We start from the raw sequence: 15,329 nt of genomic DNA on the forward strand, positions 1-15,329 counted from the left end.
CCTTGTATGTTTAAACCTACTCAGCAATAAACCTGATTCTGATTCTTAAAACACTCCTGTGTCTACTCATTTCAATTGAGGAATCTGATTACCTTAAACTCTTTAAGTTGCATTAACCCAAAACAAATACCATAACATTTTCATCTATTTATAGAGAAATGTATAGTTTTTTTCAATAGCTTCCATGTCATGTGACCCAGTGTCCTCAAATCAATGTCAGATGTTAATACTCACTTGCGTAAATATGAAATTTCTTATCTTATCTTATCTTATCTTATCTTTTCTTAAATTCAATTCTTGAATGTTTAAATGCTTATAAGATGATGACACACTGTTAACTTTGTTTGCAGAGGAGGCTCTATTGTATCTTTCAGATATTGTCGGAGTTTAAACAAAGTTAGGTGTGTTGCATAACTTAAACCAACAGAAATAAACTTGAATTTCCTTTGGTAAGCCTCATAATTAACATTTTTCCATTAACATCTTTCCTGACATAAAAGGGGCTGTACCTCCGTGGGCCAGCGCTGTGAGCAACTGACGTCACCAGTGTAGCTCGCGAGCCAGTTGTTTTGGGAGAAGAAGAAAAGGGCTAGAAGCGGAAGAAACACCGGATTTGGTTCGGGTACAATTCGGTTTATGGTCCTGGTTTAGTTTTTTAATACATTTTGAATAATGTCGACCCCGGCAAGGAGACGGCTTATGAGAGATTTTAAAAGGTATGGTAACGTTTGGCACTCATCTTTCCTGTTTGTGTGTAGCTAGCAGCGTTAGCCGATGAAGCTAACGGCAGCTAGCTTAACGTTAGCTTTGCGTTAGCTGCTGGGGCACTGAATGCTGTTCATATAGCCCTACTGGAGTTTAAGTGGAAAAAATGTTACTTATTGTGGTGTTATATTCATATGGTATCAATAGGATTGACAAAGGAAGGATTGTGTAATTGCACATTTATTTTATTATATCCGGAGAAGGCTTTTTGGTTTGCTGCAGTGTTTTCTATCTAAGGAATAAGGTTAGTGTTTCATTTTCTAGGTTGTTTGTTTTGGTAGGTGAAACTCCGGCTGGCTGAAATGGGTTGCATTTTGCTTGAAAATAAGGCTTGAATTCAACAAACCCTTTTCCTTGCCTCAACTGACCCTGATTAAAAGCTGAATGTGAAAGGATTTATCCTATCTTAATTACTCTGCGCAGTCTGCAAGCTGTTGGTTTATATTCTGCTGCTAAAAAGGTAACAAGCCAGTCAACATTATGGTTTCAGTCCCCCCCTGGGAGCAACGTGGCTCTCAGGTGTCGCACAACTCGTGTGTGTGTGTCTGGGGGTGCTCGATCTCAATATTCAAGAAGGCTAGATATGTGCTACCACTTCCTCTGAGCTTTTGTTTAAATAAATAAATAAATATTGGATTATTTAGATAATCTAAATGTCCTATTATATCAACGATTATGTTATCAAACTGAATTAAGAGAGGGAGAATATGTTTGGCTGTCCTGGGAGAATCACACCTGGCAAGGGGCTGCTTGTAATACCTGCTATCCCCAATCTGTTGCCATGCTCCATATGGCATCTTACAGTACGTGCATGTGTTTGTGTGCCTTTCACACACACCTGTTAGTGGAAAAAAAAGATCCTAAGCTATTCTACTGAGCACAGCCGTTGAAGCAGGGCAGATAAGGTGTCACCGTAACTCTACTCTGCTGCACCAGTCCCCAGGTGGTAACTGTAACACACTGAGGCAGGAGAAAAACACAATGGCACATTCCTGGATCAGCCTATGCATCCACGGCAAAGCTGGCTGATTGTACCCAGCCTTGCGTGGTATTGCCTTACCTCTGTTGTTTGATCTGTAAGTCAAATTATTTGCACAATATGTGTCTTCAAATGGAGCTATGTCGTTGTTGGAACAGAAACAAATGTGTGTGACTTTTTGGCTGAGTACCCCTGATGTCAAATGACACTTTAGTCATCTAATTCCTTTGATTAGCCTATATTCAGTAAAGCATCACTTTCATTTCTACACCAAATGTATTTTTTAGGAACCAATTTTGAGATTGTGAAAGCAACAAGCATCACCTTACACTTTAATATCTTGTGTTTGCTCACAGTGTTGTTGTGAGGATTCAGTTTTATAATAGCTTACAATAGTTTGTAAGCTTCAAGGTCTATGCTTTGGATTCTGGTTGATAATGAGAAACTAGAACATTTCCTGGATCTTAAAGCAATTTTAGCTCAGTTTAAGTCTAATTTGCATTGAATGTTTGTGTTGGGTTTAGGCTAGTAGTTTGTCATTCTGTAACCCAGGATGTTTAATCTGATTTAAATATAATTTTTATTAAATCTTAGTCAAACCAGTTTTATGTTTATCTATGTCAGTTACTGAAATTAGTGCATGGTACAGTATAATACAGTTTCTTTGCGCTCACTATTTTGGGGATGTTAATGTTGTTAAACAGATATTTCACTACTTCAACTTGCAATATTTTTTATAAATCAATTAGATATGTGGTCTGTATCATATCAGAAATTTGTAATAACACATTTCCAAATTCATGTCCTCAGTTGTCTTGTTTTGTCGTACTGACAGCCCGAAACCCAAAGAGTTTCAGCCCGCAAGGATGTAAAATCCTCACACTGGAGAAGCCACTGAGGAAATGGTTGTTAGTTTTTTCTTAGTTAAATGACAATAACAAACAAAACAGTTGCATAATAATTTCTGTCCATGAACAAAATGAGGAAGACATACTGTATATGCATATACTTTAGGCTCAATACTATCCACTACTTCCCCTCTTCTGTGGACTGAATCAGAATCCACTTTATTGGCCAGGTATGTACACATAAGAGGAATTTGTCTCCTCAACTTAACTTTGCTCTCTTTGTACACTTAAACATTAAATATTAAACTAGTATCTACAAGCCTGCGAAAGACAATAGTGCAAATATGAGGAGTGCAATGATGCTGAAATCTATAATATGATTAAAAATAATGTAATTATGTAACAGAAGGGTTCATTTACATGAGGTAGATAGTTTCAGGTATTTACAGAAAAAGAAGTGTGCATAGATTCGTGCCAGATGACAGATGATATTGAATAGAATGTGTGTCCATACGATGAGATGAAGAAAAACAGTCTTATTTACAGGTGACAGGGTATTTCCACACGGATTGCTCTGACGCTCTGTGACTGTTAAGTTCATCGGAGTGACAGCCTGTGGGAAGAAACTGTTTTTGTGTCTGGTTGGACTGATCAGTATTTCCCCTGTTTCAAAGTAAAATTACTTCTTGTTGGAAAAACTAGCAAGGAAGTTGAGTGGGGCATCCTTCCAGCAGCAGAGCGCTCAGGCAGATTACAGTAAATGAGGTTAATTGCAGTGGGTCCGTCTGTAGCTCGGGACATGGATCTACACTCACCCACAGACACACAAATCAGCCTACCTTGTGTTATAGCTGTAAGCTCTTATTAAGCCAGCTTTTATACTACGCGTGGGATTGTAGGCCTAAGTTGTCTGTTGTGCTTCAGGACATGGCCTGATATGCACTGGTGATTCTGAAGCAGGACCTTTGATGTGACACATTAACATACTGTGAGTTTCAGCAAGGGACCAATTAGAGTATTTCTATTGTCCACCAGAAACCTGTTTCATAGGGTACACTGATTTAAACGTTTAACAAACCACACGCAGCTTGCTGGAAACTTAAATGTGAACCTGTGACATTTGTGTGGATGTTGGAGTTGTTGACGTCTTTGTTGCTATGTAGTTGTTGCTGCGGTCTCTGAGAGATAATTAGTCAGCCTAACAGCTCTAGGCAGTTTTCTTTGTAGTGCTGCAGGTTATTACTATTTTGACTGGAGAAATAAATCAATTTATATTTCAGGTAGGCTGAGGAATCACTTGCGGTAAAAATAGATACACTGTCATGTTTATGAGTGGTCTGTCCTTTAACCAAAATAAACCTGAATAAACATTGTGCACTGACTTGAAACTGCAGCATGTATTGAACTGAGTGGTTGTCAGAAAATTATTATTGGCTATTTTGATAAATTATTAATGGTTGTTGCATTTTAATCATGCAAAAAGGCCACAGTTTGCTGGCTCCGATATCTCTGAATCTCGGATATCTGGATTTGCTATTTTTCTCAGTTTTATGCCACTAATCATAATAAACACATTATTTAAAGACCGATATTTTCACTATTTTCCTATATTAAAGCTCCTGTGAGGAGTTATGTGCTGGTCATGAAACAGACTGACATTAATTCTGATGACTCTATATGAGCTACAAGAGAAAACCAGACCATCAGCAACAAAATAGATTATTTCTATAAAGTTATTTTTAATGTCTGAAAATGCTGGCAAGGCGGTAGGTGTCAGACAAAGCGATTAACTGCTGCCTTTGTTTACATTTTCCAGGTCAAAGATTTAAAGTGAGTGATACAGGTGACTGTTAGAGAAAGCAGGATGAGATTTGTTGTTAAAAAACCACCACTCCTCTAAGCATGTACAGGACAAAATAAGCAAAGAGATGAGAGGTACGGCTTGGTCCACAGGATACGCCAAAATTGACACAAACAGAAAGTTCCTCACAGGAGCTTTAACAAAAATTTACTAGATCATCTTTAGTATTTGTCCTTCTTTTAAGCATCAATTCTCAGGGATATTACCACTAATTGGTAACAAATTTGTCACCATGTATTTGAATTTTGCTGTTGTTGGAGTGTGAATTTCTTTAGGTGACATTCCTCTCTCTGTCCTGCACTTCTCCTGCTACCCAGTTCTCCTATTTATTCCAAACACATCAGTGCTGCTGCTGCTGCTGCTGCTGCTGCAGATGTAGCCTAAAACACATCATATCCTCTGCACCAGATTGTTTTTTTTACTGGGGAAAGAACTGACATCGAGCGTCCTGAGCTTTCGTGAGCCTGGCGTCAGCTGCACTGACAGTGTTTCGTATAGATCAGTCAAGGAGAAAATTATGTATAGATAGGAAAACAGCCGGATGAATGTAGTTTATTAAAAGGGTTTTTCATATTTAATATCCAGATATCCTCACCGTGACATTATCAGAAGTCATTTCAGGTGAAGGTCGACTCTTAGCACCACCGGTCTTAAATGCTCACTGGGGATTGGCTGCAGTCATGTTACAGTAATGAATGGTATAGCTTATGTTAACTGACATGTGAGAGCAGGATTGACAGTATGCAGTTGATCCTGTGAGCCTGGCTGTCTATTGAAGTCATGTTGATACAGCAGTTCGTGTTTTGACTGATAATTATCCTGCAGTCAAGGTGTTAATTAAAATCCTCACGCTGTCTCCCATCTTTGTGTTCTCCCCCTCCTGCTTCTGTCTGCTTGTCTCTGTTTTTGTTTCTTTTTCTGTCCCTGTTTTCTTCTGTCTATGATCATTTTCCATCCCTTTATCTGCTCCCCTTTTTGTTCTCCTTTTTCTGTCTCCCATTTCTACCCACTGCCTTCCTTTGTCCGTGTCTCTTTCTTGCTGTTGTTTCTTACTTCATATTTTTCTTTCTTTGTCCCTCTTGCTGCCTCTGCTTTCTTTGTAAATCTCTCTTTCTGTCTTACCCAGACTTCAAGAAGATCCTCCCACCGGCGTGAGTGGAGCACCATCAGAGAACAACATCATGCTTTGGAACGCTGTTATTTTTGGGTGAGTCATGCTCTAAATCCAACTCCGCCCTGCTGTCTTTACTTTGCCACTGTGATTGTGATGCACAGATTCCCCAAACACACCCACCCCTTTGCAATATTAAAATATTTGTGATTACAGCACTGATTGTGGCAGCTGGTGTTTGATGGAAGGAAAGGGTGGGAGACACTGCTGGGGTTGAAGTTGTGCAGGTCAAGGAAAGGGAGAAAGAACAGTTTTGATAAAGACTGAACCAAAAGTGTTGGATTTTTCAGATTAGTAATAGCTCTTGGTACACAATTTAGTGCAAAAGGAAAATGACTCAAGAAATGTCCTGAAGGAACATGCTTTTTCAAACGCTCTCACTTGTATGCAGTACGAAATTAGTGTACTTGCCACCTGTTGCAGCTGCTCTACCCAGATTTCTACCCAGTTTCTCCCCAGGATCAATAAAGTATTTGTTACTGGGATTCTGAAACCAAAAGAATATTGTGGCAAGAAAAAGCAGCTTTATCCATATAGCACATTTCAAAAAGGATGCAATTCAAAGGGCTATACACGGCCACGAAAAGCTTTAGTGTCCACAGAGCTCCTTTTTTTTAATTGTTTCCAATGAAGAGCATATGTGTCCGTCTTTTTTTTCCACCTTTTTTGTGCAGCCGCTCCGAGCACTTCGGATTGACAATCTCCGAACTTTTCAGAAAGGCGCTGGTGTCGTCACCGCCGCTTTTTTCAGGCAACCAATCGAATGGCGGCACTAGTCAACCTGGTTACCACCAAACATGGAGGAGCAACTTGGCCGTTTCTGTCAACCCAGAGCTGCACATATGACACACAAACAGTATGACAGCAAGAAACCGAAAAGCCCATTTGTGGGAGCAGATCGGCCCGATACTAAACGTTGCTGTTAAGTGTGCCCTACGCATTGTAAGCTTGTTGTTAGCTCTGTAGCAAGTTAACGTTATAGTTGTTACAGAAACAGAACCCGCGTGCAACGTTTTTTTCTCTCACCGCAGAAGCGCTTCATCCCAGTGCTCCCCAACGCCCTGTCAGTAAGGGCAAAGGTCAGCTTTGTGGCCGGGGCCTTAGAATAACGTTTTAAAACTTTAAAAAAAAAAATCAGCTAAGATGGCAAAGTGAAATGTAAAATGAGAGAAAAGTTACAGTTAAGATAATCCTTTATTGATCCCCAAGGGGTAAATTGGGTAAATCTTGAGCAGGCCCCAGCGAGATTTGAACTCACGACCCCTGGTTTACAAGAGCAATGGAGCCCTGCTTAGTTCAGTAAGAAGTTGTAAGTTGCCCCGAATGCAACACAGAAAATAAAATACAGTATAGAAAATCGATCAAAGAGACAGCAGAACATGGGATTATAAAGTGTCTGGGGTTGGGATGCATCCTCATGCTGTTTGCAGCATAGTAGCTAAAAGCAGCCTCACTGAGATTGGTTTGGACTTGAGGTACTACCAGCTGATTGCTTCTTAAAGATCCAAGGGGTTTATATTCTACAAGGAGTTAAGAAATGTATGGTCCTTTTATTATTCATGGATATATAAACAGCACCACTTTAATATCTATTTGATAAGTTCAGTGGAAGTCGGTATAAAGATGTAAGAACAGTAGTAATGGGCTTGGTGCTTTTTTCTGTTGGTCTTCTTTTTTTAGAAAGTCCAGACAAGAGACCATTACAATTGATTAAAACATAACGAGAACACAATGAAATGGCAAGCAATACCAGACAGTAATTGTAAATTTAACAAGAAGCAACAAGGTGCAACAAAAACAAACACCAGAGCGAGACATGGGGGGTTTAAAATAGAAACAGACTTGCTAATAGCTCCTCACCTAATTCAAAGTCAAAGGGGAAGCTGCCAGAAATGTAAAACGTGTGGGCAGCTGTTTTAATTGGCTCTTTTACACGGAGTGTGTGAGTGTGAAGAGCTGAGTAAATAAAGACTCTGGTATCTGTATCTGCAAAGCAAGTCCTTGAAGGATAGATGGTAATAGGTATGTTTCTCTACAAGCCAGAGCCTCATTGGTAGCAGTGGGGATATTTTGAATCTGGAAATAATTTGACTCTCGCTCTCTGTCTGCAGGCCTGTGGGAACACCGTTTGAAGATGGTAAGTTCTCCATTTTGATTAATCTTGTCCATAAAGTGCAGCCTCAGTGGGAGCGCATTTATCTGGATCTGATTTAACTTTCTCCTGCACTTTTTTTTGCATCATTCAATAATTCTATTATGGCCTTATGGGCAGTGTATTGTGAAAGTTTAAAGTCAAATCTTACAGTGAAAAACACCCCTTCATCTATAAGAAGGTCTCTAAAACCTTAGAGATTAAAGTCTGAAAAGGATTTTATATGGTCTAATTTTAAAGCCAAGATGTATTTTAATTAGTTTTAGTGAAAACAATTTGACATAATTGCATCTATCATCACAAAAGTTGATGCCATTAAATTTTCACCTTATCTAGTTTTCAATAGATTAAAGCTTCAAGTTCTCTTTTTATCCTCATGCTCAGTAATTTTATTGCTGCGTGAAATAAATGAGCACAACAGAAAGGTTGTACAAATACACAAGTTCACAATATTTTCAAGGTGTTTTACACATAATAGAAAAGTGTAAAGACAAATAATTGATGATAAAAAAACTTAGTGATGTACTGTATCATTTTACATAAACCTTTTTACTCAATACCTTAAAAGCATAGCATTGAGAAGAAGCTGCAGTTCAGCTGTATTATTCCTGCAGTATGTGAAACATGCACACATTTTTACACGCATGCACACGGACTTTTTCTGCATTGTAATTATGACTTAGGGTCAAGCAGGACAAGTGCTGACTCAGGGTTTATTGTTTCTCTTGTTAGTAATCTCCCTCCTTTATTCTGCTGTTAGCCTGCAGAAGCGACATCTCTGCCTCGGTGAAGGATTAGCTTCTCCTTCTAGTCGAGCCGGATGTATTTTTAGTAACGTAATTGTTTCCCTCGCTTTCTCTGACCTCCTCGATCCTTCACATCTGTATTCTCCTCACAAAATTACTTGTGTGCGCTGCTGAAACACTCCCTTTTTCTCTCTCTCTCTCTGTTCTTCCCTCGGTCTCTTACCCTTCTCCCTCTCCTCTGTCTCTCTGCAGGAACGTTTAAGCTTCTGATAGAGTTTTCAGAGGAGTACCCAAACAAGCCTCCCACAGTTCGGTTTGTCTCCAGAATGTTTCACCCAAATGGTAGGTGGTGCATTCGCCCTAACATTCTCTCACACATTCCCTCCTTCACAGAAAAATAAACATCTGCCCTCACATTTATTGCAGTATGAAGTTCAAAATGTTTGGACTAAGATGCACAGCTTGTGCCTCTATTATTAGAATGCAGTAGGTTCTCCTTTCCTTCTCGTGCAAGCAGTTTCCTCCCATTCATCATCTCCTGAATGCTTAAAAGAATTTAGGAAGTTTAGCCCTTTGCACATTGCAATTCTGCCACAGTGCCGTAACGAAGCTCCGCAGTTATGCTGCCTTTGGCATTTTACATTGGACCAGGCAATGCCAGCATGAAGCTGCCCCAGTGTGTGTTTTTACAAAGCGTTCCGGCATTGAGGAAGCAAAACTTGCGCAAGGTGTAAACAAACAGCGCCTGCTTCACATACACACACAAACAGCGCTTTTCCTTTTTATTGCGCTCACATAGAAGACGAGGCGTAACAGAGTTGTTATAATCCCGCCTTGAACTGGCAGTGTAAAAGGGGCTGGTGAGTCGAGCAGTAAATTTGAAATAAAGTATACTCTTTTGTAAATGTGAAAGGTTTGCATTCAAAAGTGCTTTAATTGCAGTTTTGACTTAAATGTATACTTCTCTGCTCCTTCTTTGCGATGTATGTTTTTACCATTAAACTATGCATGTTGTAATACTGATAATCAGCTCCTTTTTAAACCTGGGACTGGCAGTGTTTTTTCCACATTGCTGTAGTCAGCTTCAATGAGAGAACACGGTACTTAAATTCTAAAAAGTCTCCCTGATTCATCTTTTCCATCTGTTTTTGTTCAATAAGCATCTGTTCTAGATATTTTGTCCTTTCCGTGTTCTCTTAATGTAGACACATTTATCTTGGTGATGCTGGTGTTGATCTCTGTAGTCTGAATTTGAATGTGTTGTCTCTCTTGTTTCCACAGTTTACGCAGATGGCAGTATATGTTTAGACATCCTTCAGAACCGCTGGAGCCCCACGTATGATGTGTCGTCCATACTCACCTCCATCCAGGTGGGTTGGTTTGACAAAGTACACTTATAGTCGCGTTTTTCTATGTTATGTAATTTAGAATTTTGCTATGTTTTACATGCACTTGATATTCATGTAATCTTTGAATGTTTTGGCCAGTTGGGGATAAATGGGATATTGTTTGTCTGACCAAGTAATCTGATTGGATAAGAGGCATTCCATGAGTGCTTATCGAGAGCACAACATCACTGGGACTTTTCACTCTTGTGTCTCGCCGCCTCAGCCAGGTGTTCTGAATACTGTTAATTACAGCAGACCGTGTATGTCTACATTGATCAGGCTGGTACCTCTGAATCACACAGCACTCTTATTTAAATGGTTGGTGATGAATCAAAATATACAGATAAATGTGCATGATAAAAAACAGCTGATCTGTGGTAACCTGTACACACAGAGCAGGAGAATGTTTAGGTTGCTTGGCAACAAAAGTCATGTCTCAGTTAAGTTGTGGAACTAGTTGAATTGTTGGATAAAGTACAGTTTTACAGTATAAATAAAGGCCTGACAAATATTTCTGTAAACATCCCCACACCTTTCTGAATATTCCACCCCATTCACAAAATCTTTCCTGGTTGTTTTTAATTCCTGTAAGACGAGGATGTGTGGATCTTTTCATCACTTCTGTCACCTTTTCCGCAGTCGTTGCTGGACGAGCCAAACCCCAACAGCCCTGCAAACAGCCAGGCCGCACAGCTCTATCAGGAAAACAAGCGGGAGTACGAGAAGAGGGTGACGGCCATCGTGGAGCAGAGCTGGGTGGACGTCTGAGCGTCTCCTGCTCTCTACTCCTTCCCCTCCATCACTCTCTCTCTCTTCATCATCCCAGTACTTCAGTCGCTCATTTTTACCTCATCAAGAAAAAAAAAAAACAGCAACTATATCAGAAGAACTCAAGTGCCACCCTGAAAATATGGAAGAATATAAAAAAGATCCAGAGAACAACCAAACCAGAATGGACATTAACTTGCTTGCCAACACATTTGAGGAAAACGAGGGAGGGGAAATCAATCTTATGTTTGTGTTTCTTGTCCTTAATTTTACTTTTTTTATTGCATGATGTGAAATAAGTTATTGCTAACAGAATTTGTAATATATCTTTGTTGTTTGGATGGATTGATGCTGTTTGAGTTTTACAGGTTTTTTTTCCTTTGGAATTTTTCCTCTTTTTGTTTTTTTAGTAATGTTTGCTGGTGTGCACACAACTTGGCTGTTTGGAGAGGGCAGGTTGATGACCAGCTTAAGTCATGGAAGAATAATAACCCAGAAAATCTCTCTCAAGAGCTGGTATTGTTGTTATTTTAAGGTCGGCCACAGATGCAGCTGATAAAGAACAATCCCGGGTCTGTTCCAGCAGAACTGTTATTTTAAGAGACACTGTAGGTTTTGGCTCACAGAAGTCACAGGCTGCAGCAGCGCCAAGTCTCCCTTGCACTGATGAATCATGAGTCCCTGGCAAGGCAGCTCTGAGCTTTTATTTTAATCACTTCTGCTTCGAGGTAGAATATGTTGGATGGGAAGTGTTATGAGAAAGTAAATATTAACACCAGGGTGAGACTAGATGAGCTAGGACTGTGGAGAACAGGATAGGATGAAAAGCAAAGGAGAAATTGCAGGACTTACTTAAGATTTCCTTGATGCTATATCATTTTCATTGTGGTCCAAAGGGGGATTAAACACCACAGATAGCATGAAGAAACCTGCAAAGGTTTAGGACAGATAGAATCAGCAGGAAAGTGGTGAAGAAAATAACATGCTCCCACAAAAGATGTTATCGTCTGCCTGTTTTCCAACACAACAAAAAGGCCACAGTTCATGATTTAACTTCAAAACTGGAAGATGAATGCAGCGCTGTGTTTGAAAACAAGTTGACTGTCCTCAGCTCCTCTTAGTCTTACACCCTCATCCACTCTTCACAGAATAATCACTTTTGAATGCTTTGTAGCCTGTGACGTGTGTGAGCATGAATAAAGTTTACTTTGATCCTTCTCTTAAAGAACACAGCTGACATAAACAAAGAAGTGAGCAGAGGATAAAAGCGGCGCAGTCTGGTTACAAAGTATTACAGAGCAACAAACTGCTGAGGGGATGACTCCTGTTTTAACACAGTGACATCAACTGTTTTCCCCAAAGGCTCAAGTTGTTTTCGTGCCTGCATTTGTCTCTTATTTTATTTCTGTGTGATGCCCATTTAAAAAGACCACTTGAGTATGAAGTCACGACTTAACCCAGCCCAACTCCAGCTAAATACTCCACACCAGAAGGTCATTATAAATCAAGAGTTCCTCCTTTCTGCGACAGTAAAGGTCATATTGTGACTTATTTCACCTAAAAAAAAGCTGAAGGGATATGTTATAAAATTTTGTGAATTAAACAAGAAAATGTATACTTATAACAATATGCTGTATAAACATAATAAAACACATTTTTCAGACTTTGAGACATGGTTTTTGCTTTTGGTTTGTTCCTGCTGTGTTTAAAGTTCACTTTCTAGGTACTGCTTTAGCTCAGTTGGTACAGCAGGTGCCCCATGACCAGAGGCTACAGTCCTCATCGCTCCGATCGCAGGTTCGACTCCCGGTCTGCCAATCATTTGCTGCGTGTCATCCCCCACATTTCTTGTCTCCCTTCAGCTGCCCTATCAATAAAAAAGTTCACTATCTAACAATCCCATTAATGACATTCTTTTACTGGCAAAAGTATAAGGACGCAACATTCATCATTCATACATCTGCCACAGAGGTTGAGACTGATTGTTCAGCTTGTCGGTGATTGTTCAGACCTTTGTTTGATTTATTAAAACCTATTGTTCCTTTTAAAATAAAATAAATCTGCATGTGGATGAATTCAAACTTGCAAAGATAAAAAAAAACTGAGAACATGACTAATGATGTGCTGTCAACACCTAAAAAGTGTCAGGGTAGTGTGCAGCTTCATTGAATTCTACCTCTATTAAAGCAAATACCCCCCCTTGTTTAAATGTGTGTGGCATAACAAGAGAGGTTACACTCTAAATTGTTGACTATCTCTAACAGCACAGACTTACTATGATCTAGATGATACAAGGTCTTTACATCAGTCTTAAGGAGGAAAGCAGACTAACTGAGGAAAATACAGGTTCTTTATTGTGCTTTAGGCACATTAAGACAAGATCCAGTGTCTTCACTCATCTGCATTTATAAAAAAAAAAAACAGTACTAAAAACACAGAGCACACTTTAACAAAAAAGTTAAACAATGGCGTAAAAGGATGAGCAGTGAGGCTCCAACACTGACAAAAACATCTTTGCTGAGTTACAAAGTCTTGAAACTGTGAATCTACTAATGAAGACAATTCATGTTCCCACTCTCATCACATCTGTAAAAAAAACATTAGGGTTTTGTATAACTGTGAAAAGCAGTCGACGTGACGAGCACAGCCTGTATGTACATAACAGCTGAGTCCCTCAGTCTTCATCCAACACCACCAGAAGATGCCACAGAGCAGGTCATCGACCCTGTGATAGAAGAAAAAGGAGTATATGAGGATTTTTTGTTGTCCACATACATATACGTTTCATGTGTTTTTGTGTGTGTCCAAAGACGTACCTGTTGCTTCTTCATAATCTCGTCTCTTGTCTTGAACACCGGCGCGTCCTCCACGACGATGCCTTCAGCCATTTCTTTTACCTTCTCGAGGAGCTCTGTGCTGTAACTGCCATGAGTAAAAATATTAAAATGATTAGTAAAACTCCTCAAATTAATACCACCCAGGTGTTTTTTTAAAAAGGACAGTGTTCTGAAAAATAAGTATGAATACAATTATTGTAATAATTGAAAATAGATCACACAATTCTGATATATTCAGACAGAAAATTGATCTGCAACTTTATTCAGTATATGTTTTTTGTTTCCAGCTTTTCAGTTGTGAAGATGACCCAATTTCTTTTCTCTCACATGGAATTTAAAGATTTTCAGTTTTTGGTTAGAAGTCACAAGCACTTTGAAACTTGCACATTTGGAAATTATGATGAGCATTTCTCTCTATTTTCAGGATGGTGCCCACCTTGCATTATGTGTTTAATTTATTTGTCCAAAAGTAAAATGCTGCACTTTATCTTGGGTCATAATTGTTGAAAAACACTATACATTTTTATCAACTATGTTTGTTTTGGTGCATTATGCATTTATTAAAATAATGGTGGACCTATACAGCCTTAAACCATTCTTAAATATACATTCGATGCAGAACGAATACCTGTAATCAGGTAATCATGATCATCGGCTGAAAAAGCAATCTCAAGAGGCAATGCCCTTTTCGTCCATAGGGGGCAGCAGTGAGCCCATTGTGCGATGAAAATGAAACGAGGAAGAAACAATCGTGGACCAACCACACACACGAGTTTTGTTTTAAACGTGTCGTACACAACATGTTAACGTTTTGCAGGAGAAAGACTTTAATTAGAAAGACTAGTTAATGAGTTAAAAAAAATAAACCAATGGTTAACTTTTTAATTGAAGTGCAGCACTACGTTAGCCTAACCACTACAACAGTGTTGACTCAGATTTAACTACTTACTCTTCTCCAGTTCTGAAACAAAGCAACACAAAGACTTGTTTGATAAGTGTACATTCGATCTCCACTGTGTAGGTCATGAAAGCACGTTGTGTTTACGTACCGACAGCCGAGGAAGACGTTGTTAGCCCAGACCATGGACAGAGAGAGCAGCGGGTCAAGCTGCTCCGACTGGAAGTCGTTAATGTTCCGCAGGATGAACTCTCTCCGGGCCTGCCAGTGTTTCTCACTCTCCCAGTAACCCCTATGAGTTTCTACCTGGTCAGCCAAAGCTCTGTTTTGTTGAATAAAATCCTCCACGTCCAGGGTAGACATCTTGCTCTTCACTGGACGAATCAACAAAGGCAAGTTCCGGTCTGCGAAGCGGGTCCCGGAAGTTGTTTTTCAGCTCAGCTTGTTTCAAACCGCGCCACGCAGCGGCGGAACTGAGAGATAAGGAGGCTTGTTTTTGGTTGTGGTCAAATGAAGTAAACTAGGCCAAAAAAAGGTGCAACATGTTCATTTATCCGAAAAATTAAATATAACAAGACCCTCGGTGCGACATTCTTCACAAAACGAAGATAAAAGGTCAGAATTTCTCAATTTCCCCAACTGAAATGCCTAATAAATCTACTTTTTATCTATTTATTTTGTTTTTAGTAAAGGTACATACCAGGTAAGCATTAAAACGTAAAGGTGGCTTTGATTTATGCAACAGAACAAGACTGGTATTTCACAATATATGGGGATATATAATTTGCATTTTGTTGTAGGCTATCTTTAGTTGGCAATAAGCCTGGTCTTATGGCACATTTGCATTTTACTCACAGTGATCATGGCAGCTTCCTTTGACTTTAACCAAGCTTGACCCATACACACATGTCCATAG

At 39.4% G+C, this 15,329-nt stretch overlaps 2 protein-coding genes across 2 annotated transcripts; one reads left to right on the forward strand and one right to left on the reverse strand.

Moving 5' to 3' along the window:
• The first annotated feature begins 569 nt into the window (after positions 1 to 569).
• ube2b (ubiquitin-conjugating enzyme E2B (RAD6 homolog)) lies at positions 570 to 12,347 on the forward strand. The gene is made up of 6 exons (XM_069676147.1): positions 570 to 716; positions 5,580 to 5,660; positions 7,736 to 7,761; positions 8,775 to 8,864; positions 9,804 to 9,892; positions 10,550 to 12,347. The coding sequence occupies exons 1-6, from the start codon at positions 673 to 675 to the stop codon at positions 10,676 to 10,678; spliced, it is 459 nt and encodes a 152-aa protein (XP_069532248.1). The 5' UTR covers positions 570 to 672; the 3' UTR covers positions 10,679 to 12,347.
• A 663-nt stretch (positions 12,348 to 13,010) lies between these two features.
• cdkn2aipnl (CDKN2A interacting protein N-terminal like) lies at positions 13,011 to 14,788 on the reverse strand. The gene is made up of 3 exons (XM_069676292.1): positions 14,565 to 14,788; positions 13,495 to 13,600; positions 13,011 to 13,403 (listed from the first exon to the last, which is right to left on the reverse strand). The coding sequence occupies exons 1-3, from the start codon at positions 14,774 to 14,776 to the stop codon at positions 13,395 to 13,397; spliced, it is 327 nt and encodes a 108-aa protein (XP_069532393.1). The 5' UTR covers positions 14,777 to 14,788; the 3' UTR covers positions 13,011 to 13,394.
• Positions 14,789 to 15,329: the final 541 nt, after the last annotated feature.

The sequence above is a fragment of the Semicossyphus pulcher genome, unplaced genomic scaffold (assembly GCF_022749685.1).
Source record: "Semicossyphus pulcher isolate SPU_LCO1_2020_fin unplaced genomic scaffold, fSemPul1.0.p SCAF_10, whole genome shotgun sequence".
Lineage (NCBI taxonomy): Eukaryota > Metazoa > Chordata > Actinopteri > Labriformes > Labridae > Semicossyphus > Semicossyphus pulcher.

Coding starts and splice junctions, on each gene's coding strand:
- cdkn2aipnl (XM_069676292.1), bottom strand. CDS start 14,776: ATGTCTACCCTGGACGTGGAGGATTTTATTCAACAAAACAGAGCTTTG. Junction 13,601..14,564: donor AACGTCTTCCTCGGCTGTCG/GTACGTAAACAC, acceptor TACTCATGGCAG/TTACAGCACAGAGCTCCTCG.
- ube2b (XM_069676147.1), top strand. CDS start 673: ATGTCGACCCCGGCAAGGAGACGGCTTATGAGAGATTTTAAAAG. Junction 717..5,579: donor CTTATGAGAGATTTTAAAAG/GTATGGTAACGT, acceptor TGTCTTACCCAG/ACTTCAAGAAGATCCTCCCA. Junction 9,893..10,549: donor CCATACTCACCTCCATCCAG/GTGGGTTGGTTT, acceptor CCTTTTCCGCAG/TCGTTGCTGGACGAGCCAAA.